The sequence below is a fragment of the Zootoca vivipara genome, chromosome 11 (assembly GCF_963506605.1).
Source record: "Zootoca vivipara chromosome 11, rZooViv1.1, whole genome shotgun sequence".
Lineage (NCBI taxonomy): Eukaryota > Metazoa > Chordata > Lepidosauria > Squamata > Lacertidae > Zootoca > Zootoca vivipara.
In genome coordinates this window covers 53,250,767-53,278,088 of record NC_083286.1, presented here as the reverse complement: position 1 = coordinate 53,278,088, position 27,322 = coordinate 53,250,767, and the positions used below count along the sequence as shown (strand labels likewise).

Here is a 27,322-nt window from a genome sequence, read left to right as displayed (position 1 = left end):
CATCCCCTCCCGGTGGTCCTTCTGAAGATGCTTTATCCTTACGAGAGCGCTCTGATTGGCTGCTCCGGCCAGCTTATCAGCACAATTCAAACACGCCCCCCCGCCATCCCCTCCCTTCCGCGGTTCCAAGGCGAGAGCGGAGGGGACCGAGCTGCGGAAGCACCATTGGCTGGAGGCCGCTCCCGGCTGTCTACTCGCCTGCGCCTTTCATTGGTCGGATTGCGATGTCGCTCAGCGAGGGAAGACTCGCCCCTCGGGGTGTCCCTCCCTGACTCCGGCTTACGTGCTTCATTCACTCCCGGGGCCTGGAGGAGAGGATCGTGGGCTTGGCAGAGGGCTTAGATGGTGGAATAGCATCACATAGCGTTACGACAAAGAGCAGAAGGTGTCGGCAGCCACTTGCCTGGTAAACTATTTCTCACTTTTATTAAAACCTACAACCTGCGTTTCTTATGGTTGCCCTTTGTAGTTATATTCATTTTATTTGGTTCCTGGTTGCTTTTCAGTTCAGTCCCTTTCCCTTCCGGGACCTGTCTTTTAGACTCTTAATGTAGCTTTACATATATATATATATATATATACACACACTCTTCGTGTGTGTGTGCGTTCTATGAGCAAATTCATAATTAAACTGCATCTCAAGCTGGTAATAATAATAATAATAATAATAATTCATCATAGCAGCGGCCGCTGGATGGGTCACCCTGTTTACAATGGCATTTTGAAACTTGCTTGGTCAATACTGCTTCTCCGCAGGCCCTCTGTTGAGTGATTTAGGATTCTGTGTCTTTTGGTAGACAGCTAAGCATCCATGCTGTGGGGGTGGTGATCTCCTCAAAATAATTTGCCCTTAGAAATTAGATCAAACAGATTTTTCACTTGGGCAGGATGAGCACCCCCCCCCCCAGATCCATATCCGATTAATTTTTTCGCAGTCCTCCTCTGTTTGCAAATTATTACTTCCAACAGTGGGGACGGTTTGCATTCCTGCAGGCTGCTTACTGGTATTTGGCAAGGTTCATTGGCACAGCACAATCTGCTTGGGACAGTGTCTACGGTTTTATTTTGCAAGAAACAAGCTGTCTGAAATGAAGTGTGTGTGTTATAAAAGCAAGTGAGAGTATATTTGCAAAAACAAACAAACAAACACCCTTCACTTTAATGAAGACTTGTCAATAAAGAGACATGGCTGTGTGGGGAAGGAAACTTCTCCTGAAGGGTAGCTCTGCCTTCAAGGTAAAATCTGATGGTAGTTGAGCTTTAAAACTAGTCATCCTTATTGCTGCACGTCCAGCCCTTAGAGCAAAGCCATTTTGTGTGTCAGCTCTTGGCCTGAAGTGAACCTCTCTCTCTTCTCAACCGTAAAAGTCAGGAAGTGAAGATTTCAGACACGGAAGCAAACATTTTGACTCAGCTAATCTGGGTTTTGATCGCAGATTTCTTTTGCAGTGACTTTGATATATGTAGAGCCAAAACGTCACTTAGAGCTTGCAGCAGCAAAGAGAGAAAGAAAAAATCCGTCCTAATGGGCCATAGAAAGGGGACCAGAATAGAAATAATGAAATGTTCCATCTAAGTTTATCACATAAACTGCAGAAATAGCAACAACTAATTGATGGTTAATTCTTGACTCTTTTTTTCCCGATCCTTTCTTTGCTTGTGGTTCACTGGAATATTATTCTCCATTCCACCTTTAATTGCAGCAAATAAAGACCACTTGTGCTGTCAGGACAGCCAGAGTGAGTTTTGCTTTCTGTTGTATGAAACCATTTCCTTAGTTTGGAGGGACATACACAGAACACAGGAATGTCTCTCCATAGCAGGTGGGCTGGTGGCTGTGTTATTTTCTATAGTGTTCAATCTGTTCCTTGAAATATGCTCAGTGGCTCACTTGCTGGAGCCACCTGCCATGTGCACATATTTGCATGTAGAGTGCTTTGGCTTCTGATGCCTGCTTATGTACTCCATTGAAATGCCCTGTGAGATACTGCTGCATGGGAAATTCTGTGTTGTAGTACAGTATTGGGCTTGGACCAGTCAATCTTACTGCATTTTATGTGGTGGAGGGGCGTAACACAAGCATACCCACAGTGACAAGGGCCTTCTCTTCAGTTTCTGAAAATTAGCGCAATGGGGGGGGGGGGAGAGAATAGCCATGAGGACTATTGTCTGCAAAGGTTCTTTCTCAGGCCAAATTAAAACAGCTTTTTAGCAGCAGGGTTACGAGAGGAGAGGTTGAAAACCCCACCCACTCGACACACTGGTCTTCCACTTTCCTTTGCAGGTTATTGCTCATTTATTTAAAATATGCATAACCTGCCTTTCAGGGTCAAAATCAATACCAGAACTGCAGCAGGCCTGTTAGGAGCTTTAATCACAAGAAAGCAGCAATGAATCTTAAGTTTTTCGGGCCTTGGGTATCACAACAAAAGCAGAGTTCCACACAGCTGGAAAATGGTTCCATGTCAACATTTTGTAAAACAGAAATGCATATGTTTGATATGTGGTCTTTAAATTCTCCTGTTGTTGGGAATGGAGTGTGGCTTGCTTGTCATGGGATGACGTAGGTTCTCTTTTTTTTAGCATTATGAAATCCTAAGATCTACCATTAGCAGGAAATAAAGTACTGTAGAGACACAATGTTAGAGAGTCCCTTCTTAGACACTTGCATCACATACTTACATACTCCTGCATCCCTGAAAGGAGCAAACCTAAAACTTGCTTCTAGTTTGAATAAGCTTTCCTCCCTGGCTGCCTGTAGATGTGTTTTGCTTGCCACTTCGAAGTTTCTTTTCTGTGTCTCGGTGATGCTCTCCATTTCATACACAGGCAAAGGAATTAATTACTGTATTCCTTCTTTTACTATTTACACTATTAGGAGGCTTTAACTAAAGGTCTAGAGACACGCTATTAAAATGGGCATTAACGTGTTTCCCAGGTGGCGCTGTGGTTAAACCACTGAGCCTAGGGCTTGCTGATCAGAAGGTCGGCGGTTCGAATCCCTGTGACGGGGTGAGCTCCCGTTGCTTGGTCCCAGCTCCTGCCAACCTAGCAGTTCGAAAGCACGTCAAAATGCAAGTAGATAAATAGGAACCGCTACAGCGGGAAGGTAAACGGCGTTTCCATGTGCTGCGCTGGTTTGCCAGAAGCGGCTTTGTCATGCTGGCCACATGACCTGGAAGCTATACGCCGGCTCCCTCGGCCAATAATGCGAGATGAGCGCGCAACCCCAGAGTCGGTCACGACTGGACCTAATGGTTAGGGGTCCCTTTACCTTTACCTTTAATTTTGCTACTCTGTCTATAAAGTCAAGAAGTCCAAAGTAGATTATTTAAGACCACCTGAAAATACGTGGTTGCTCACTGCACTCCAGTATATTATATATATTTTGATGTAGCCATCTTGAGCAAGATAATTGCTTTAATATGTCTGTAACATCTAACGTAAATGTCTTCACTTTTTTGCTGCGGGACAAAAAAAATGTGAAGATTTAACTGATTCTGAAATCTACCGTAATATGCAGAGGGAGTGTCTCTGTGTGTTTGAAGCAGAGCCATAATGCGTCGATCAATTTGTACCTGGAACTTGCCCAGCTTAATGAATTATAGCCTGTTTTATCTCTGCTAAAGTGGTGAGCCAATCTAGCATGGCCTGTTCTGTCTCAAGCTTATAAAAAGGTCTGGCTATTTCCACAAAAAGAGAGAACGCTTAGTACTGTGATTCATCTTGCTCGTTCTAAGGAGCATAAAGTCCTTCTTTTTAATGGTCCTCATGCCTTTGGATGAGGTCTAATCCTGTACAAGGTCTCTGCTCTTTATTACTTTGGACTGCAGATTGGAGGCCCATGTGATCTTTTTTAAAACAGAACATAATCCTCCCCATAGAAAGCTAGCATGTCAGGGAGAAAGGCTCCCCTATCTCCTAGTTTTCAGAATGCAGGGAGTTCAGTATGCTGACATGCTAGGTTTCTATATGCAAGGAAGGATTTGCATGGAGGAGTATCCTCTTAGTGAAGCCCTTTCCCCCTAATAGTTCTGGTGCTGGAAGTGCCCCCTTTCCATCTACAGTATGTATGTATGTATGTATATGTGTGTGTGTGTGTGTGTGTGTGTGTGTGTGTGTGTATATATATATATATATATATATATATATAATGTAAAAAAGGTGAAACTGTGGGCTCCACTTTTCTCCGAAACCGCTTGACCGGTTGTCCTGGAATTTGGACACAACGGTCCATGCTACTACCTGAGTGTTTGCACAACCTCGGATTGCTCAGATCTCATACCTGTGCAGGTAAAAACCTGCTTTTCCACAAACTAAAACAGCGCCCTCAAGTGGCGTTATTCCCACAGCTCCTCCTCCATCTCCTCCTCCCTCCCCATGGAGTCTAGCCCACACCCACAAACCCCGCCTCCGCTATGAGATCCTGTAAAACAGGGGGACTCTGAGACTTAGGGGGATCTGAAGGGGGGCCATTACCTCCATTTGACAGACTAACGCACAACAACGCGTGCAGGGCCAGCTAATTGAAAATAAAAGCAGACACCTCTGCTTTATCCATGAGCAGGATGCGCCCAAGTCTAGGCGATGTCCTGTTGCTTTCCTTCTTTCCTTCTGCTGAGGCCCAATGGAATGCTCCCTCTCTGCTTATTCTATTTATATGTTTAGGGGGTGTGCATTCTCCTCTCCCCTCCCCATTTTATCCTCCTAACAGAAACCCTGTGAGGTAGGCTAGGCTGAAGCTCACCCAGTGAACTTCATGGCTGAGTGGGGATTTGAACCCTGGTCTTCCAGTTTCTAGCCCAGCACTCAAACTTCTCTCCCCATTGCACACCCGCTTCCCAGCCCATGCTTTTCGCTGGTCTGACTTCGCACCCTCCTGGAGTGTTTTTGCCTGGCTGGAATTTGCTTCTCGCTTGTCTTGATGGAGGGCATTTGTGAATGTGTGTAGGAACTAACCAAGCTCAGAAAAATAATTTACAGATCAAACTCAGAATATCGTTGAAAAGTGCATTTATTTCAGTAACGCAATTTAAAAGGTGAAACCAATACAGTATGAGATAGATGCATGACATGCAAAGCAAGATATGTCAAGCCTTTATTTGTTGTAATTGTAATTGTTTATCATTAGGCGGGTCAATTATAAATGGAATGTAATTAATGAAATGTAATAGCGATGTTTATTTTTGTTTACCGGTATTTTTGTATTTTTGTAACTATTTGTTTTATTACCGTGGAATTTCCAAAAGAAAGCATTTGTAATAATAATAATAATAATAATAATAATAATAATAATAATAAGTTGCATTACTGAAATAAATGCACTTTTTGATGATATTCTAATTTTCTGAGTTTCACCTGTACATCCTTGAGCCGTCCACTCTCCCCCATGTTTGGTGTAAGCATTGCTTTGGCTGCTTTTGAATAACTTTAAAAAAAATTCAGAAGAAATGTACATTCCAAGATGATGTGGCTACTGCAGTGTAACATCCCCCCCCCCCTTCATTTTCTTTTTTGAAATTTTTTAAATATTAACTCCCCCTGAGTGTTAGGGGCTGGCTGGGGACGAATAATGTAAATGCATCAGCTGGCTCTAATATTTATTTACTTCATGGAATTTATACACTGATTGTAAAAAAATAAAAATAAACCAGTAAGTGGTTTACAGAAAATATAAAACAATGATTTTATCAATAAGAAATATTATTACAAAAATAGAATATATTTAGTTATGCCCTGGCTTCCCCCTGACAGGGACTCTAGGCGGGTTGCAGATAAAATAAGAACAGAACAAGAATTAACAACAATAATTTGGAGAAGCTAAAACTAACAATAAACCAAAAAACAGGTTGAAACTCAACACCAGTGTACACTGCATCCCACTGATGGAAAACATTTGCTCCTAGATAAGCACCTTTGTAGAGTGCTAACGATTAGTTTGAACTGGCCAACTGCCCTTCTGATAAGAGGTTTCCCCTCGGAAACCAGCAATCACCCATGACTCAGAGAAATGCCGGCTTCTAAATACCCCAAATTATTGGCTGTGTGAAGTCGAGATGGGTAATGCAATTAGGAGGGGGAAAGTCATTGGTGCCCCTGGTCTGACTGAACGGAAATCACATCAGTCAAGGGAAAAAATGGGTGTGATAAATTTTCTACATAAAATCAGGCAGGGAGCTGTAGGACAGGCACCCCCAAACTCGGCCCTCCAGATGTTTTGGGCCTACAACTCCCATCATCCCTGGATGGTGGGAGTTGTAGTCCCAAAACATCTGGAGGGCTGAGTTTGGGGATGGTTGCTGTAGGATGTCCACCTCTGACCTAGCGGACCTGGGGTTGTATTCAAGCAAGCCTTGCTTGGAGTAATCCCGTTGAAATTAATTCACCTACGTTGCAACCTATGGGTTTACTCTAAGTAAAACTAGCATCCCAGGGAGCAGTTCCCCACTCAGCCATCAAGATTACTGGGCGACCGGTTGTTCCAACCCTCCAGATCCAGGATTTCCGAATTATTTAAAGTAATCCAATCTTTGATCTATACAATCCCATTTTATTTATCTTTTAATATCAGCATGTGCTGAACTATTTCCCAGCATGATTTTTGTGACTTCGGCGGTGGGGGCGGTAGGCATTACGGGTAGATGTGATTTGCTTTTTGGTGTGTGGAGAGAAGGGCAAATTGCATTAATTTTCATTACAGGCAGTGGGCTTGCTATAATAATACAAGGCGTAAGAGAGGGGTTTCAAGTCTTTTTCTTTTGCAAAAAGAAGAAAAGCTTTGCCCATTGGAGCCTGTCAGTGTTTTCCCCTGCCGTACAATAACAGCCCCGTGGGAATGTTGCTGCCTTGTGATGGAACTCTTTCCCTTCCTTCTCCAAATACTGATGGAATAAGAAAGAACCATACTCTCATTTGCACATGTTGCTTCTACATGTTTTTCAGATCAGGGCTGTAATTAAATATCTCTGTGTCTGGTGCATCTCTTCCCCCTCCATCCTTCAACATGACGGAGAATGCCAGCAACAAGGTTGGCACTGAAGTTAGTATTCTGGATAATAATAGTAATTATAATTATAATTATTATCTCACCCATCTGGACATCCCCAACCACTCTGAGTGGCTCCCAACAGAATATTTAAAACACCAAACTTTAAAAACTTCCCTAAACAGGGCTGCCTTCAGATGTCTTCTAAAAGTCAGGTAGTTGTTTATTTCCTTGACATCTGATGGGAGGGCGTTTCAAAGGGCGGGTGCCACTACCGAGAAGGCCCTCTGCCTGGTTCCCTGCAAGGGGACAAGATGTTGGGAAGATGGAGATCCAACATACTGCTTCTTTTTTTAAAGGGTAGGTGGAGATGTGGTTAACCATTTTCCTCTGGGGAGTTTCCCCAGTAAAACCCTCCCCTGCCTTGCCCCACTGCAATCATAGAATTGTAGAGTTGGAAGGGACCCCGAGAGTCATAGTCATCTAGTCCAACCCCCTGCAAAGCAGGAATCTCAAATAAAGCATTGTGTATGCCATTCCTCCTCCTCCTCCTCCTCCTCCTCCTCCTCCTCCTCCTCCTCCTCCTCCTCCTCCTCTTCCTCTTCTTCTTCTTCTTCTTCTTCTTCTTCTTCTTCTTCTTCTTCTTCTTCTTCTTCTTCTTCTTCTTCTTCTTCTTCTAGAATATTGCAGTTCAAAATGTGCAAAATAGTGAGAGGGGTGGTTGGGATCAGAAAAACAACACAGGAGGTTAACTTCCTTGGTCAGACCACACCTGGAATACTGTGTACAATTCTGGGCACCACAATTTAAGGAGGATATAGACAAGCTGGAACATGTGCAGAGGAGGGCGACCAAGATGATTAACGGTTTGGAAACCAAGCTTTAAGAGGAGTGGTTGAAGGAGTTGAGCATGTTTAGCCGGGAAAAGAGGAGGCTGAGAGGAGATATGATAGCCATCTTCAAATACCATATATTCCTGGTATAAGACTACTTTTTAACCCAGGAAAATCTTCTCAAAAGTCGGGGGGGGGGTCGTCTTATACGCCGGGTTGTATTTCCTATCCGGCGAGTATATCCCAAACCCTATATTTTAACTGGGAAAGTTGGGGGGTCGTCTTATACGCCCAGTCGTCTTATACGCCGGAATATACGGTATCTCAAGGGCTGTCCCATGAAAGATGGAGCAAGCTTGTTTTCTCCTGCTCTGGAGGGTAGGAGTTGATCCAGTGGCTTCAAGTTACAAGGAAGGAGATTCCAACTAATCATCAGGAACAACTTTCTGACAGCAGGAGCTGTTTGACAGTGGAATGGTCTCTCAGGAGGTGGTGGACTCCCCTTCGTTGGAGGTTTTTCAGCAGAGGTTCAATGGCCATCCTGTCGTGGATGCTTAGCTGATATTCCTAGATGACTTTTGGGGTCTTTTCCAACTCTATGATTCCCTCTGTCCCAGCACCATGGCTCCCTTCTGCATCCTGGGATTGCCACAATCGCACTTACACCCCACTTCCCCAAAATAAAAACATTGAAGGAGATTCAATCACAGCTGTATCACTTTTCAAATCATCGCTTCCCCCTGCATCCGTGGCTTGCCAAGTCCCCATCTTTCTGATTTCCTCCTTGTCTGAGCCGACGGTTGCAGGCTGCAAGCAGCTGCTGTGGCTTTTCAACTTGCCTCCCAAACTTACCTGTTTGCTGAGGATTCCTCCCCCAGGAAAGCTGGGCCAGTGCTTTGTGTGGAGTAAGTGACATTAGTGATAAGTTCAGTGGTCGCCCCCCACTTCTGCTTGTCCCACTGCTTCCCCCCCCCCCCCGGCAAAAACCCGCTGTTCTTTTCTGCAGATTGCAGCTTGTTCCGTTTCAGCAGTAAATAGCAGGTTTTCTAAGAGTAAACTGTGTGACAAATGAAAAATTACTTGGACCCATGCGTAGACAGCACAGGACAAGTGGGGGGAAATCTCTTGGGCTTTCTGGACAAGCCCTAAGTCTGAAACCACGGCAAGACAAGTAAGAGCTGTTCGGCAGTGGAATTTGCTACCAAGGAGTGTGGTGGAGTCTCCTTCTTTGGAGGTCTTTAAGCAAAGGCTTGACAGGCATATGTCAAGAATGCTTTGATGGTGTTTCCTGCTTGGCAGGGGGTTGGACTGGATGGCCTTTGTGGTCTCTTCCAACTCTATGATTCTATGACATCCTTGTTTTTCCCAGCTGGCATTTGGCACACTTGACTCAACCTTGCACGCTCACATTCACACACACTCACCTAGGGCGATTAGCAGTAGCCCCTAGGTGAGCAGGGGCTTGGCAAGTGCCCCCGCCCCATTTTCTCCACCCTATCCCATTCTCCCAACTCCTGCTTGCCCTGTGGTTTGAAGCACCGGGGCAACTTTTCTTACCCATGGCAAAAAGAAATTAAACAAAACTCATGTGTGTAGTATTCTCCTTGTGTTGAAAAACTAAATTAATTCGAAGGACAAGTAGAAAGTCAGAATTCATTATGGTTTAAACGGCATTTATTTTAAGTTATGAGTTCAAGGACAGAGTTCGGGAGAGAATAAGTAATGGCTAATTAGATTATACCGGGGCCAGATGACACTTGTATCATATTTCATTTGTTCCTCCTCCTCCTGCAACGGGAGAGCAATCCTGTTCCACAGGTTGCTCATTAACTGGAGACAGGTGAATTAAGTTGTTGGGAGGAGTCCCTTCTGTTGGCTTTATATCATGGCTAAATTTTGAATTTAGCCATTTGAAGGTGTTTAGAATTTGAAGGTGTTTAGCCTCCTCTAATGGATGCCTGTCAGTAATGCAAAGCAGACCGTAGAGGTAATTGCTGTCAAACTGGGATCTAAGGACCAGTGTTATTTAGGATGCTTGGGCGATAGCAATTGATGAATCTGTCTAGAGTTGCCTTTCTGCCTGTATCCAGGGAAACCACCTTTCCGGGGGGGGGGGGGGTATTGGAGAACTTAGGCTTCTTCACTGAGCCATTGCAGTGCATAACTTCAAAGCATTAATTAATTAGTTCCATTAAAAGCCGACTGGCAAATAAGCTCCAAAATCTTTTCGTTGGTTGACAGGTTCTAAAAACCTTAAACCTAGCTCAAGTTCTCCTGTTTGAATTGTCTGTGTACTAATGACATCTCTTCAATAAATTGGATTTGATACAGATTTATGCTATAGATCTTTCTCCACCGATTAATTGCAGCAGGCCAGCTGGGCTTTGTCCCCAGCCACCTTGCTGAGCAAGGAGAAAGCAGCTTGTGTTTCTGTTAGCGACAAAGTTTCCGTTGCTCCGGTTGCCAGGCTGTAAATGAAGTTTCCGTTGCTCCGGTTGCCAGGCTGTAAATGAATAAACTTGGCCACAGGTCCCTCTGAACTAGGGTGATTCAAAAGAAAACGTCTTATTTGTATTCTTTTTACTTTCATTTGTTTTTAAAGGGCCCTACACAGCAAAGGTTTGCAGATGTGCACCAGATTTAGATTTAGAAAACAAAGTCTCTTCTCTCTCCCATAATACCCGCATCTTAAAGCGGGCAGTTAAGAGAGATGGAACTCAAGACAGACTAAAAATAAAAAGGCACAATCGGTTCCCACGTTGCTGTCGGAGCTTTCCAAAGGACATTTGGAGGTTTTTACATTCCTGGCAACGGTTTTTTTGTTTGTTTGTTTAAAGAGAGAGAGCAATTTATGGCAGTAACCTCACCTTGTATAATAGGGACCTGAATCGGATTTCAAAGCCGTACTGTGCAGTACTTTATAACTACTTCCCCAACTCACTAGTTTATAATTGATTAACATAATATTATGCCTAGAACTTTGACAGCTCCCCCTGCTAATTAATCAATAACTTGAGACATGGAACAGTATGGTATTCAAAAGAGGCCTCCAACAGAATTTCATTTCATTGGTGTTTAAAATATGTTGGCTTATGAGCCTATGCATCTCACTCCTTTCCCCACCACATTTAATATTCTATAAAATGATATTAGAAAACCAGATATAATTATTCTGGCGCCCAAATGAGACCAACGAAACACTCTTTGCCATCCCTGCTATGGCACATCAAAGAAAGCCTGCCCACCCCTTTCCCCCTATTGAAAAGTTCAGCATTTATAGGCATGGCCTCTGCTTCAAACCATGAAATGTAGGTTGCGCCCAAGCTTGCAAAACAAATACTTAGACTCATAGGTAGATGCTGCTGTTGCCTGGGTGGCTCAGTTGGTTGGAGCGTGGTGCTGATAATGCCAAGGTTGCAGGTTCAAACCCCATATGGATCAGCTGCAGAGTCGTGCACTGAAGGCGGTTGGGCGAGATGATCCTCAGGGTCCCTTCCAACTCTTATGATTCTAGTTATATTGTGCCATGTATATGACACTTTACTAAAGTCCCTACTGCAAAGGGCTAGCAATCTTGAAATATACCCAAGGAAACAACAGAGGAAGAATGGTAGATTGTACCCTATGTACCCCTTTCCCTGAAATGGGATTGTTTCAGTTACAGGTACTTTGGTTTGCAGGGACCACCAACTCCCAATAGACTGCGATCTACTTGCAGTATAAAAAAACTGGCAGTGTCATTAATAATAATAATAATAATAATAATAATAATAATAATAATAAATTTTTATTTATACCCCGCCCTCCCCATTCAAAAACCGGGCTCAGGGCGGCTGACACCAACAGAATTACAATAAAACATAAAAACAATTAATTAAAATACAGTATTAAAATTTAAAGTGCAGCCTCATTTCAAGTAGTCCATAAATCCAAGCCATGAGGGAGGAAAACACAGGGGTCAAGCTGAGTCTAACCCAAAGGCCAGGCGGAACAGCTCTGTCTTGCAGGCCCTGCGGAAAGATGACAAATCCCGCAGGGCCCTGGTCTCCTGGGAAAGAGCGTTCCACCAAGTTGGGGCCAGTACTGAAAAGGCCCTGGCTCTAGTAGAGGCCAATCTAGCCATCTTATGACTCGGGATCTCCAGAATATTGTTGTTTGTGGACCTTAAGGTCCTCCGCGGGGCATACCAGGAGAGGCGGTCCCGTAGGTACGAGGGTCCCAAGCCGCATAGGCCGCATTGTCATTGGATAGACCAAAGTTGTTGAGCTTTTTTGGGAAAAGCAAAGTTGTTGAGCTTCCCCTCTTTTTGGGGGGGGGGAGGAGATCACTGGGGCCCCCAGGATCTGCCAGGAATGCCCCGCAACCTACCAATAGATTACGATCTACCTGTTAGACATGCCTGAGCTACAGTAAGAACATATTAAGAGCCCTGCTGCATCAGGCCAGTGGCCCACCTGGTCCAGCATCCTGTGGCCAACCAGATTCCTGTGGGAAGCCTGCCAGCAGGGCCAGAGTCCAGCATCCCTCTCCCCTCCCGCGCTTTCCATCAGCTGGCCTTCAGAAGCATTGCTGCCTCTGATCATGGAGGTTGAACATAGCCATCATGGCTCATAGCCGCGAATTATTAGCCCTTGTCCTCAATGGATTTTTCTAAGCCTTCCAAGTTGGTGCCGATCACTACATCTTGTGCGAATGAATTCCACAGGTTAACTGTGTGCCGTGCAGAGAAATGCCTTCTTTTGTCTATTCTGAATCTTCCAGCCTTCAGCTTCATTGGACATCTCTGAGCCTCTAGGGTTATGAGAATTTGCAATTTCTGCAACTCGGCAAGCGATGGCACACGATGGACACGGGTGGCACTGTGGTCTAAACCACAGAGCCTCTTGGGCTTGCCGATCGGAAGGTCGGCGATTTGAATGCCCACAACAGAGTGAGCTTCCGTTGCTCTGTCCCAGATCCTGCCAACCTAGCAGTTCGAAAGCACACCAGTGCAAGTAGATAACTAGGTACTATTGTACCAGGAAGGTAAACGGCGTTTCCGTGCGCTCTCGTTTCCGTCATGGTGCCCCGTTGCGCCAGAAGCGATTTAGTCATGCTGGCCACATGACCTGAAAAACTGTCTGTGGACAAACGCTGGCCCCCTCAGCCTGAAAAGTGAGATGAGTGCCACAACCCATAGTTGTGTTTGACTGGACTTAACCATCCAGGGGCCCTTTACCTTTACCTGTTTGTTTTTTTACTGTAGTTGTGCTGCACCCTCATATACACAGCCACAAGGTGCCAGGAGTAAAGCAAAGGAACTAAGGTTGCTTTCCTCCCCCCCTCTTCTCTTAGCTCTTTTTCATTTCTCCAAATGGTGTCCCTGCCTTGCTTGTAGGCCGAGTTGTTGTTTTGAAGGCTATAGTTGTTATCTAGCCAGAATGAGAAAAGCTTAACTATCCATAAAGGGTCTTCTTATTCCTCTGTGTGTTGCCAGCGTGAAACAAGACTGCCCTCTTTGTAACGTGTAACGTAATGTTTTCTTTCTCCAGGCAAACCATACAGAATGTTCTCCAGATTAAGAATAGCTTCCGCTCCCTGCGTGTCGGCATGTCGCGGAGTACATACAAAAGACAAAGGCAAGGTCTTGATGCTGAACCCCAGAACAAATAAGGTTGGTCGCATGGAATGTATTTCACGTCTGATCTTGAATTGCTATCTGTGCTGTGGATCTTACCCAGAGCTAAAAGCTTCTGCAAGAGCAGGAAGCTTCTTGTGCTGAGACTCAGAGCCTGCACCCTCCCAAAAAAGAAAAGAAAAAAAGACTGTGGCTGGTGCAATTCTTACCCACACTTACCTGGGATTAAATTCCATTGAATTCAATAGGATTGACTTCTGAGTAGGTGTGGTTCAGATTGTGTTGTAAATGAGATAGAAGCCTTACTTTAAGCAGAGCCAGAAATGACCACATCTAACTTTGCATATCTTTATTAGTTTGAATGGAAGGGCGACAACGTAGAGCAGGCACCCCCAAACTTCGGCCCTCCAGATGTTTTGGACTACAATTCCCATCTTCCCCGACCACTGGTCCTGTTAGCTAGGGATCATGGGAGTTGTAGGCCAAAACATCTGGAGGGCCGTAGTTTGGGGACGCCTGACATAGAGAATTGCAGCAAATCCTCCTCTTGCAATAGTACAGTTGTACCATGGCTCCCGAACGCCTTGGAAGTCAGATGTTCTGGCTCCCGAACGATCAAAAACCGGAAGTGAGTGTCCTGGTTTTCGACCTTTCTTTGGAAGCCGGACATCTGGCACGGCTTCCGCTATTGTTTCCGGCGCGTCTGCACAATTGGGAACCAATTGGAAGCCGCACCTTGGTTTCTGAACTTTTCAGAAGTTGAACGGACTTCCAGAACGAATTCCATTCGACTTCCTAGGTACGACTGTATACCAGTATAAAACTGGTGGTGGTCGTGCGTTGTGCTTGTGTTGGTGCAGTGTCATGGAATACTTAGCTGATCAGGAAACACAGCAGTTTGCAGTCCTTCTTCCATAAGGGAAGGAGACATTGTCAGTGTGGCTGGGATCAAAACTTTTCACGTGGCAGGTGCAGGGCTGGGAGGGAAAGCACAGGGGACCGACTGGTCAGCTAGAGGATAAAGGAATCTAGTGACAAGGAATGGCACAGGGAGAATTGAGAGAAGAAGAAGCTGTGGGAATTATGAGAATGAATCTAGAGAGAAAGGGTAGAGAAGAGGGAAAGTTTGTATCAGAGAAGAGGTTCATTCCATATGGTTTAAGATTAGCACTCACCAGGAGGGGGAAAACTGGGTTCTTTAAGGTAAGTAACTTTTAAAAGAGGGCTTTTTCTCAACAACACTCTCCACATACTTTTGGTCTACTGCAAAGTTCCTAACTAGGGAATGGAAAGTGACAAGAAGTGGGGTGGGTGCTGGGTGCCTGCCAAATACAGGGATCATTTCCTTGAAAACTCTCAGGATTATCTTCAGTGGTTCTTGGCTAAGTCTGACCTTCAGAAGAATGCCACCTGGCTGCCTTATTGCCAGCCCAGAGCCAAGAGAGGAGTGATTGGTACGGCAATAGGTTGGGTGTCGGCTGCCCCAACTTACCTACTGTCCCCTTTCCAAAGTGTCTTACCACAAAACCTGTGGCCCTCTAGTTAGCTGGTCTCCAACTTACAATGGGTCACAGCCACAACACTACAATGGTACAAGTATATGGTGTTTGTTTAAAAGTGGATCCCCAAATGCATGTTTGATCTAAAGGTGAGTCGCACTTCTAAAAAGGTTGGGGGCTATTGCTCGAGATGTCATGGGGACTGCAGCTCCCATCATCCTTGACCATTGGCTGTGCTCACTGAGGCTCATGGGAGTTGGAATCCAATGACATTTGGAGGGTCACAGGGGAGGTGGGGCAGGATGGAGCTCTGACAGACTGATCTCTTCCCCCCACGCCAAAAAAAAAAAGAGTTATGACTCTGTTGACAGGAAAAATAAGAAGCAATTCCTTGTGACAAAATGATAGGAGTGATGAACCCCGAGGTCACTGCTGGGTTTATTGTTCAATCCAGCAGTTTTTATTGAGGCTGAGTCATAAGAGGATTAAGAATGAAGTCGAGACAGATAGATGTCAAAAGGGGTAGCTGAGGGGGAATGGGCTCTGGAAAAAAAGTGCTAAATAATGGCTGCCTGGTTCTCTTCTGCCCCCTCCCCTGAGAAAAAATCCTTGCCCATTTCAACAATAATATTTTAATATCTATTATTTCTTAAACAGATGTTTGTTGAGCATCTGGATAAGCCCTAAGTAGGCCATATTGAAGCTCAGTCTTCTGAAAAATGAGGGCTTCTGAACACTATTCAAATCTCTGAAGAGACTGAACAAGATACCATCTGAGATTAGTGACCCCTACTCTCCTTAAAAAAAAACAATATCCTTCATTACTCTCCAAGCCTCCTCATCCCTGGCAGATTAAAATTGAGGAAACTATGGGCCCTGTTAGCTAAATAAGACGTCAGGCTCGCTGGGATTCGGCTTTGCTAAAAAAATAAAACCCAACTAGATGGTACTGAGAATTGCCAAGAGTTGTTTTGGCTTGTTGAATTAGATTAGTATTGGTAACTAGAACAGGGGCGCTTGTTTTTATTTTCCTTCGCATTCTTATGATGAAGGAAATCTTAAGAGTGGGGCCGGGGATACTGGTTGCTAGGAGTGAGAAGGGCCTGTTTCTCTCATGTCCTGCTTGTGGTCTCCTGTACTAAATAGAATCCTGGACTAGCGCTAGGCGAGATCAGCCTTTTCAACATTGCAATGTTGGAAAGCAGAGGGAGGAACGAGCTGCATCGGCCCTGGCTCTGCAAGGCACCAGGGTGAAACCACCTCAGCTCCCTTGGCAGGTGCTGGTGGCGGAGAGAATTCCTCTACTGCCAGCTGCCAGCACGCCAAATGAGAAACAAGTTGCCCTGGCTCCATCCCTGGCAGGTGGCCATTGACCCTCTGTTTAAATACCTCCAAAGAAGGAGAGCCCCCCACACCTTTCAAGGGAGTCCACTCCATTGCAGAACATCTCTTCCTGATGTTGAGTCAGAATGTCCTTTCTTGAATCCATTGGTTTGAATCCTGCCCTCCAGGGCAGGAGAAAACAAGCTTTTTCCCTCTTCCTTGTGACAGCCCTTGAGATATTTGAAGATGGCTTTCATTTCTCCTCTCAGTCTCCTCTTTCCCAGGCTGAACAGCGTCTAACTTCTGTTGTTCCTCTCTGTCTCCAGGGCATGGCGTTTACGTTAAAAGAGCGGCAAATGCTTGGCCTCCAGGGACTTCTACCACCAAAGTTTGAGACGCAAGACATCCAAGCCTTACGGTTTCATAGGAACGTGGGGAAAATGACCGACCCTTTGGAAAAGTAAGTGTGTGTGTTGGCAGGCACTTAGTCTTGTATCATTCATTCTCTTGTTTTTATTGCTGTTGCTGTTGTAGCTTGGACATGTGTCAGGGCTCCAGATTCACGGGGGGAAAGCCGGTTTGGCCCGAACTCAGCTTTTGAAAGTAGCTGGTTGAATCAGCCCTTAAAAAATGTCTGATAAGAGAACACTCAACACTGCCTAAACATGTCCATCGAAACATCATCAGGGTTTCCATCAAAGCATTTCTGGCCACGTATAAGCCATGCTTCTTTCAACTTGTTCCCATTTTCCAAATATACCCCTTTGAAGCCTTTGTTGCTTTGCTTCTTATTAAATATATTTACTAGTAAAGCTGATTTTTTTAACATGTCCAGGTTGGCACCAAACTCCCCACCATTCACAAGTGGATGCACAGGTCCAAACTATACTGTGAAAGGCACACATTTGGTTTCCTTTTATGACAACCAGGATGGTGGAATAATGAACCGTGTTGCACTCAAAATTAGGAAAGTCTGCACCGAAACAGAAAGAGAATGCCATTAGTTCCAGCTGCCTTTTTCCTTGATATTTGCTGAACAAGCCAATTCCTTCACACACTCTCAAAGACGGCAGACTTGCTGGTCATAGCAAAGGTCAGATCAACAGTCCCTTGTATATTAGATAGAATAAAAAGGGAATAAAATCATTGTATTTTCCCCTTCCTTCCGTATGTACACAGTATAAAAGTATAAATAATGGAATTAAAAGACTCTAATTCTTTTTCTCCAAATAATTTGAGGGCACCCAGCCTTTAAAAGGTTTCCCTCCCTCCATGATCTGACAGTACCACCAACCATTTGGGTTCCTTTCTAGTAAAGCAACCTGCTTTCTTTTCTCCATTTCTTTTTCTGAGATTCCCAAGCCCTCCTTGGACCTGGGACCTTCAGATGCTCTTGCCATTGAGCTAGAGCCCTTGCCCCATCCCTGATATAAATCTAAGAGTAATTACTGACTTGAGTGTTAATGTGTAGGCACTTAGGATCTGCGCAGTAACAGAAAGATAGATAAGGTGCCCATAAAGCGGTGTTCTGTCTAATAAAACAGCTCTCTTATCAAGGGAGTGCCATGTCCATTGAGCAAACGATGGTTACACCGGATCACGTTCATTTCCACCACCCCTTAAGTAGGTTTCCCCATAAAGCCTGATCCAGTGCGTGTTTCTTGGAAGAAACTATCACTTGGTTCATAGAGGTTACTTTGCAGTCAGCAAATGCAATTGTTAAATGCAAAATAAAAACAAAATGTTTAGTGTCGGTTGTCAAAATAACCTTGAACTGGAGTCCGACATCCTGCATAAGCTTAAGTGGAAGTAAACTCCATGAACAAAGTGTCCAGAGGTTTTCAACCTTTTGGAGTCCACGGCTCCCTCGACCAACTGCGTTCTTTCTGCGGCACCCCCGTGGGGCTCAGGAGCCCAACTATGTCACCCCTTGCCTGCAGAGCTGGCAGCCTCTCACCCTTTTTCGAACACCCTCCCTCGTGGAGTGTTCCCTCAGCCTCACCTCCTCTCCCCTCTCCTTGGGCAGCCCCTGCCACCATCCCTGGTCTCTCACCTCAAAGAGAGGTGTCTCCTCACACTGCCCCACAGGAGCCCTGGGACCTGTCTGTCCATTCCCAACAGCAAGGGGCTGGCTGGCGGACTGGCTGGCTGGCTGGGCTCCCTCGCCCGCTTGCTTGCTTGCTTGCTTGCTTACTTTGAGCCCGCCTCAGCTCCTGGAAACCAGCACTCCCTGGACAGCCCCAGAGGCACCATTGGCCTGCAGAGCTTGTAGCCAGGGCTGCTGTAACAAACAGCTGTGCAAGCCTTTGGGAGGCAGAGGCACACTGGTTGAAAACCATGGCACTAAGCTTATGTGGGATTTTGGACTGCGGTTCAAGGTTGTTTCTGCAACTGACACTTGACTTTTCGTTTCGTTTTGCATTTAACAGCTGCATTTTCTGAATGCAAAACCTGCACTGAATAGAATGTGCAGTCCAATTTTTTTTAAAAAAATAGTTCATCAGTGCCTTGTTCCAATCCAACTTGAAAGGTGATCTACTTGGATTTTCATCATGGCCTTGTTATCTGAGTACATGTTTGGATGCTGTGGCCTACTCCAGGGCGCTTGGGTACCCTATGTGTTTGTGCTTAAGTTTCCCACTGCTATGCTTTTTTCTTTTTTGTATACTCCAAATAGCAGGGGAGGGCACCCTCCAGCCTTTGGGGCCTCCCCATCCAGTTCGTAGCCTCCCCTTGTCACACCAAACCCTTCCTCACACAGCAACTAGGCTATTAAAATCCTAATTGTCGTGCTGGGAGTGGGGATTGATGAGAGCCACAGATGTTGGGGTGGTGGCGGCAGTGGCATGGGAGCTAACTTCCCCCCACCACCAAAAATTGGACCCCTGCTTGACATTTGGTTTGGGGGGGGGAAGCCTCATCCCAGCTCCAATGAGAAGCTGTTTTCAAACCTAATTGCCATGCGGTGTGTGGTGTGTGTGGTGTGTGTGTGTGTGTGTGTGTGTGTGAGAGAGAGAGAGAGAGAGAGAGAGAGAGAGAGAGAGAGAGAGAGAGAGAGAGAAGTTTGCAACTGAGGGAAGGAAGCGCTTTTCTCCCCACGCTGCTCCCCTTCTCCACAAGATTCCCCCATCCAGCAGTTAGGTTTGGGGGAGAATGTCCAATGCATCTTAAAGGTAGGTGTGTGTGTGTGTGTGTGTGCGTGTAAGAGAGAGAAAGATTGCATAAGTATTTATCAGAATGAATGTCTCTGCGTGTTATGTGTCATAATGGGTGTCTGCGAGAATGTGTGGATACTCGTATGCATTTGAAAGCGCGAGTTTAATTTAATGGGGTTCGTTCTTCCATTAAAAGTGGCCTCAGAGGCTTCCCGTTTCAATAGAGTAATGGCAGGGGAAGAGGCAGGGCCAGATTTAGGTTTGATGAGGCCCTAAGCTACTGAAGGTAATTGTCACAGTGGCCGGAGTGGACTACTTCAGAGTAACGACGCTACGCAGCTCTGCATTTTATTCTTTTATTGGTGCTGCGTATTTACAGTGCTCAAGTCATTGCTATTTACACGGAGCGATGTTGTCAGTCGGTTTCAGAACCTCCTAATGGCTTTTGGCGCGTCTTTCTCCAACACAAAAGCTTTGGCAGACCCATCCTCTTGCCCCTCCTCTTCCTGCGTAATTCTGGAGTTGGAGGGATGGGTCTTCCCCCCTTGCTTGCCCCTTCCTGTCCCACCTGGGACCCTGGCTCCTCTACCTTGCCTGAGCCTCGGACACGACTTCCTGCTTCCCCACTGGAATCGGAACTCTCCCTGCTTTCCCCTTTGCTCGGGGACGGGCTTGAACTCAGGAGGGGAGGGACTTCGCGATATCCCCTGTCCCTCACATCCACCCCCCTCCCAAGCTCTCCTTCACCCCTCCCCAGGCCCCCCCCATGTGTCGGTGACGACTGGAAGCCTAAGAACTCAGTGCTCTCCGAGCCCGTTGGTGTGAATACCTCCCCCCAGTCCTGCGAGCCCCCCCCTTCCGCCTGGGCGGACGGGAATCCCAAAAAGTCCGTGGCGTCAGAGCTGGTGGGGGTAAAAACGTTCTGCCAATCTGCTCCTTCCTCTGACTGGGTGGATCTCGGTGACACCCATACCTCATCCTCTGGTTCCTCAAACTCCGCTTCCCAGCGCCACGGTGAGCTGCTCTCCCGTGCCTCCTCCTCCTCCCCCTCCCTTTCCATGTGCCAGGGCTTGGGTCTGTGGGGAAAGAGGGCGTGAAATTCTTCCACCAAGAATTCCTCCTGTATCTGAGTGGCTGGGACCCATTCATTCTGGGACGGTGGAGCATCCTCCCATGCCATGAGGTACTCCAGTCCCCCCACCCCCCACCTTGAATCCAGGATGGCCGTGGCCTCATTGAGTTGCTCCCTGCCTTCCCTCTCCCCCCCTCCCTCGGGGGTTTGTTCGCTGTCTCGGAGCCTGCTGCTTTCCCTGTACGGCGACAGCAGCGATCTATGAAACACTGGATGCACCCTCATGTCCTCTGGCAGTGCCAGCCTGTATGCCACCGGGTTTACCTGTTGCGTGACCGTGAAGGGGCCCAGCCTTTTGGGTGCCAGCTTTTTGCACCTCCCTCTGGTGGGAAGGCCCTCCGAGGACAACCACACCTTGTCCCCCACCCTGATGACCTCCCCTTGTCGCCTGTGGCGATCTGCCCCCTTTTTGTACGCTTCCTTGGCCCTCTCCAAGTGTTCTCTGAGCTGCTGGTGCACCGTCTCCAGTTCCTCTGCCCAATCCTCAGCCTGTGGGCCCTCCTCCTCCTCCTCCTCCCTCTCCCTCTCTGGGAAAGATCTGAGGTCGCGCCCGTAATTGGCCTTAAAGGGCGACACCCCTGTGGAGACGTGCACTGCATTGTTGTAGGCAAATTCTGCTAGTGGCAAGCGATCCACCCAGTCCGTTTGCCGCTGGCTGACGTAGCATCTCAGGTACTGCTGCAGAATGGCGTTGACCCTCTCCGCTTGTCCGTTGGTCTGCGGGTGTCTAGCCGTCGACAAGCTGACCTCCACCTGCAGGAGGTTCATGAGCCGCCGCCAGAACCTGGAAACAAATTGGCGGCCACGATCCGAAATAACCCTTAAAGGTAATCCATGCAGTCTGAAAATGTGATCAACAAACAGTTTGGCTGTCTCTTCTGCCGAGACTGCCCTGGCACACGGTATAAAGTGACACATTTTGGACATAAGGTCCACCACCACCAACACTGCAGTCTTACCCCTGGACGAAGGCAGATCTGTGATGAAGTCCATGGACACCACTTCCCACGGCCTGTGTGGTGTGGCTAAGGGCTCCAGCAACCCTGGTGGCGCTGCTCTGACCACCTTCGCCCGCTGGCAGGTGGTACAGCCCCTTACATAGTCTCGAACATCTTCCCGCACCCCTGGCCACCAGAAGTGTCTCATGACTAGGTGAGCGGTTTTGTCCCTTCCAAAATGCCCCGCTGTAGGGTTGTCGTGCATCTGCTTGAGGACCGTACGTCGAAGCTGGGTGGTGGGTAGGTACAGCGCACCCTTGTAGAAAAGCAGCCCTCTGCGTTCTGCAAAGTCTTTTGCCTGCTCCCTCCCCCCTCTCAGTTCTCTGAAGATGCGGTTGGCAAATTCATCCGCTGCCGTCAGTGCTGTGAGTTCTGCCTCGCTCACCACAGCTGCTCCGCAGGACCATGCCGACGGGGGGAAAATGTGCCTTGGGGCTGGTGGCGCCTCCTCCTCCATGTACTCTGGCTTGCGGGAGAGGGCATCCGCCCTGACATTCTGCTCCCCCGGGATGTAGTGGATGGAGAAGTTGAAGTTCGAGAAGAACTCTGCCCACCGTATCTGCCGCTGGTTGAGCACCCTGGCAGTTCTCCAGAACTCCAGGTTCTTGTGGTCTGTGCACACCTGGATGGGGTGCTTCGCGCCCACCAGGAAGTGTCGCCAGTGCTGGAACGCAGCGTAGATCGCAAGAAGTTCCCTATCAAACACTGTGTAGTTGCGTTCAGGCTGTGTCAGCTTCCTGGAGAAGAAGGCACAGGGTCTCCACTCCCTGTTGGCGTCCAGTTGCAACAAAATTGCGCCCACAGCTTTTTCAGAAGCATCTGTCTCAATGCGTAGGGGCGCGTCCTGCACCACATGGAACAGGTTTTGGTCTGAGGCGAACACTCTCTTGAGGCTTTCGAACGCTGCTTGCGCCTCTGGTGTCCACTTGAACTTCTGCTTGCCTCTCAGGCAGTCCGTGATGGGAGCCGTAACGCGAGAGAAGTTCTTGATGAACTTCCTGTAGAAGTTAGCGAAGCCTAGTAGGCGTTGGGCATCTTTGCGCGTCCTGGGGCTGTGCCAGTCCAGGATGGCCTGCACCTTGTCCTTGTCCATCGCCAGCCCCTTGTCTGACAGCTTGTAGCCCAGGAAGTCCACCTCTTTGGTGTGAAACTTGCACTTCTCCAGCTTCACATACAGGTGGTGCTCCTTCAGGCGTTGCAACACCTCTCTGACATCTTTCACATGCTGCACTGGGTCATTCGAGTAGATAAGGATGTCATCTAGGAAGACCAAGCATTTCCTGAAGAGGAGGGACCCCAGGACGTGGTGCATGAAGGCCTGGAAGCATGCTGAGCCCCCTTGCAAACCGAAGGGCATCACCAGATATTCAAAAGAGCCCAGAGGCGTGAACATCGTGGTTTTCCATTCATCTCCTTCCCGGATCCTGATCAAGTTGTACGCCCCCCTTAGGTCCAGCTTGGTGAAAATCTTGCCCCTGCGTGCCGCTGTCAGGAGATCATCCACTCTGGGCATGGGGAAAGCCACGGGCTCTGTCACCGAATTCAGCCGTCTAAAGTCCACCACAAGACGGCGCTGTTGCGTGTCTTTCTTGTCCACCCAGAAGACCGGGCTGCCCCCTGCTGCCTTGCTTTCCCTTATGAACCCCCGCTTGAGGTTCTTGTCGATGAAAGCGCGCAGATCCTCCAGCTCCTGGTCTGACATGGCGTACAGCTTGGCTGGGGGTATCGTCGCCCCTGGCACCAGGTTGATCTGGCAGTCAAAAGGCCTGTGCGGGGGTAGGTGGTCGGACTCCGCTTCGCTGAAGACCTCCTGCAGGTCCCAGTACTGCTTGGGTATTGCCTCACCCCCTTTGATATGCATGGTGGCCACCGTGGCTATCGGAGGCCCCTCCCCTGGTTGGTGCTGCATGCAATGTTCCAGACAAAAGTCTGACCCAAACGTGATGCACCTCTGGTGCCAACTGATGGAGGGGTCGTGGCGCGCCAGCCAGCTCATGCCCAAGACGATGGGGGGGTCTGAGATGGTGGTGACGTTGAACGCCAGTGTCTCTGAGTGCCTTCCCACCGTCATTCTCATGGGGGGGGTTTGATGTGTGATGGCCCCTCCCAGCAGCTCCCTGCCGTCAATGGTTGCTACGTGCAGAGGAAAATCCAACTGCAAAAGCTGGATTTGGTGCTCTTCTGCAAAGCTTCTCGAGAAGAAGTTGGCGGACGCCCCACTGTCAATTAAGGCGAGGACCGTCAGGGGATAGCCATTTGGGAGCGTTAGCGTCACTTCTAGAACCACTCCTGCTCTGGGAGGGGTGGGCTGGCTCTGCACCTCTCTGTGCGGGTGGGCGGGCTGGGGCTGTTGTCTGCTGACTGTGCCTGGCTGCTGCCCCTTGTCTCCTGCAGCCAGGCTTTCCCGTTTCCCTGCTGTGGTGCTGCGTCAGTGGGGGAGGGCACCACCGTTCCCGCCTTTCCTTGCCACTCCCTGCGATGTGGGCAGTCTCTGACGAGATGCTGGGGTGAGTTGCAGAGAAAGCAATTCCCGCCCCTTCCCTCCTTGCGTCTTGGCGCCGCTGGGGTTTGAAAAGCCCGCGCGCGCGCGCTATCAATCTGCATGGGCTCCTGGTCCTGGCTGGCTCCAGGCGTGGCCTGAAAGGGTTGTTGAGGGAGTGGCTTCTCCTGCGACCGTGGGAACCAAGCCCGCTTTGCGCGCGTCGCTTGCTTGTCGTTCCACCGGGATTCCTGCCTCACCCCCACCGCCAGAGCTGCTTTGCTCAGCTGATCCATAGTACTGGGCTTTGGACCTCTCGAGAGTTCATCCTTCACCTCCTCGCTCAAACCCAAGTAAAACGCAGCTTGCATGGGAGGCGAATCCAAAACCCACCCCAGTCTGTGCACCAGCATGGTGAATTTCGCCCAATATGCGCGAACTGTCATATTTCCTTGGCGTAAATTATGCAGTTCCTCCTTAGTCTGGTCCAAATGACTATCGGACGAATACATCGTCCTCAAACCTTCTAGAAATTGTTGGACATTTTTCATGCAAGGATTCTTGGTTGCGATTAATGGTCTTAGCCACTCCCTGGCTGCTCCGGTGAGATGTTCCACAATAAACGCTACTCTGTGCTCATCATCGGGGAACTCATTCTGGTGCAGCTCAAGAGCATACACGATCTCAGTCTCAAAGCCCTGAAACTCCTTCGGGTCTCCATTGAACTTGCTTACAAGGGTCCCTGCTCTCCTTCCTGGCAGCACTTGGACTTGGGGAGCCCCTCCCGCCTTGTTTTTCTCTGCATCCAGCTTGTTTTGGAGGTCTACCGCCACCGCCCTTAAATGCTGCTCTTTTTCCTGGAGCTCTCTCACCTGTTCCGCAAGTTGTAGCCGGTCGTCCTGGACCTTCTTAGTCTCCTCTTTAGCTGCCTTCAATTCTCCCTGCGCCTGCAGCGACAGCTGTTGCAGTTCTAGCTGGGCTTGCTCAGCGATCTGCCGCCACTTCTCCGCCTCGGACACGCTCATCCCGGCAACTCCGAAGTAGCCCAAAAATGATTAGGAGGTTGCTGTCACAGTGGCCGGAGTGGACTACTTCAGAGTAACGACGCTACGCAGCTCTGCATTTTATTCTTTTATTGGTGCTGCGTATTTACAGTGCTCAAGTCATTGCTATTTACACGGAGCGATGTTGTCAGTCGGTTTCAGAACCTCCTAATGGCTTTTGGCGCGTCTTTCTCCAACACAAAAGCTTTGGCAGACCCATCCTCTTGCCCCTCCTCTTCCTGCGTAATTCTGGAGTTGGAGGGATGGGTCTTCCCCCCTTGCTTGCCCCTTCCTGTCCCACCTGGGACCCTGGCTCCTCTACCTTGCCTGAGCCTCGGACACGACTTCCTGCTTCCCCACTGGAATCGGAACTCTCCCTGCTTTCCCCTTTGCTCGGGGACGGGCTTGAACTCAGGAGGGGAGGGACTTCGCGATATCCCCTGTCCCTCACAGTAATGGTTTTTTTTTTAATATGTCCAGCTGTCATTTGTCAATAACAACTGGTCGCTGTTTTTTGTGTTGAATATATGCTAGATGGTAATTTATGGACCTAATAGGTATCTAAAGCCATTTGCACATGTTGCCCTGCAACCAGTCCATGCAGAATGTAGGCACCCTATATATAGAAATGAGCAAACCAGTGATATTTTAGGGAGCAGGCTAGCAGGTGGGGCCCATTACTCACATCATAGGAGCCTACACGACACAAAACACTGTTGCTGTATGTAGGTTTTATTATATTTGTTTTTTATATTTTGGAAATTTACATCCAGGGGTTTTTTCCCTTTAAATTTTTTTGGGGCCCCCAAGAGAGTGGGGCCCTAGACTATAGCTTGTTGTAAGCCGCCCAGAGTGGCTGGGGAAACCCAGCCAGATGGGCAGGGTATAAATAATATATTATTATTATTATTATTATTATTATTATTATTATTATTATGCGTCAATCCCACACTGGGAAGAGGGAAGGGGAGGAGAAAGGGGTCTGCTTACTTTTTTCCCCCTTCCAACAATTTTTGCTCAAAATTCACCCCTCTTTAAAAGCTGCTTTTTGTTCCATGGGGGGGGGAACAATATACAGAATACTTGTACCTTTTCCCCTGTGGGTGAAAAGCAGCCTGGGGAGACTTTGAGCAGAAAGGTGAGTGGAAGGGAGATGATTAAGCAGCCCCTTCTCTTCTGTCCTCCTCCACCCTTTTGCTGCCCTGCTGCTGAAATTTAACGCGGCTTGTGTGGTTTTTCTGTTATAAAAAAAAGAGAAGAGATACTCATCTAAGCGAAATGAATAGTTTCTCCTTGAGAAGGATAGCACGTGTCACAGTGGCCGGAGTGGACTACTTCAGAGTAACGACGCTACGCAGCTCTGCATTTTATTCTTTTATTGGTGCTGCGTATTTACAGTGCTCAAGTCATTGCTATTTACACGGAGTGATGTTGTCAGTCGGTTTCAGAACCTCCTAATGGCTTTTGGCGCGTCTTTCTCCAACACAAAAGCTTTGGCAGACCCATCCTCTTTCCCCTCCTCTTTCTGCGTAATTCCGGAGTTGGGGGGATGGGTCTCCCGCCCTTATTCGCCCCTTCCTGTCCCACCTGGGACCCTGGCTCCTCTACCTTGCCTGAGCCTCGGACACGACTTCCTGCTTCCCCACTGGAATCGGAACTCTCTCTGCTTCCCCCTGTGCTCGGGGATTGGCTTGAACTTAGGAGGGGAGGGACTTCGCGATATCCCCTGTCCCTCACATCCACCCCCCTCCCAAGCTCTCCTTCACCCCTCCCCAGGTCCCCCCCAGGTGTCGGTGACGACTGGAAGCCTAAGAACTCAGTGCTTTCCGAGCCCGTTGGTGTGAACACCTCCCCCCAGTCCTGCAAGCCCCCCCCTTCCGCCTGGGAGGACGGGAATCCCAAAAAGTCTGTGGCGTCAGAGCTGGTGGGGGTAAAAATGTTCTGCCAATCTGCTCCTTCCTCTGACTGGGTGGATCTCGGTGACACCCATACCTCATCCTCTGGTTCCTCAAACTCCGCTTCCCAGCGCCATGGTGAACTGCTCTCCCGTGCTTCCTCCCCCTCCCCCTCCCTTTCCATGTGCCAGGGCTTGGGTCTATGGGGAAAAAGGGCGTGAAATTCTTCTACCAGGAATTCCTCCTGTATCTGAGTGGCTGGGACCCATTCATTCTGGGACGGTGGAGCATCCTCCCATGCCATGAGGTACTCCAGGCCCCCCACCCCCCACCTTGAATCCAGGATGGCTGTGGCCTCATTGA

At 48.0% G+C, this 27,322-nt stretch overlaps 1 protein-coding gene across 1 annotated transcript in view; it reads left to right on the top strand.

Moving 5' to 3' along the window:
* Positions 1-259: 259 nt before the first annotated feature.
* Positions 260-27,322, top strand: part of ME2 (malic enzyme 2) — a 47,269-nt gene continuing 20,206 nt past the window's right edge. The window contains exons 1-3 of the mRNA XM_035100715.2: positions 260-406; positions 13,350-13,471; positions 16,584-16,717. Of these exons, the coding sequence (XP_034956606.1) occupies positions 13,364-13,471; positions 16,584-16,717 (242 nt within the window). The 5' untranslated portion in view covers positions 260-406; positions 13,350-13,363. The remainder of the gene's footprint in view (positions 407-13,349; positions 13,472-16,583; positions 16,718-27,322) is intronic.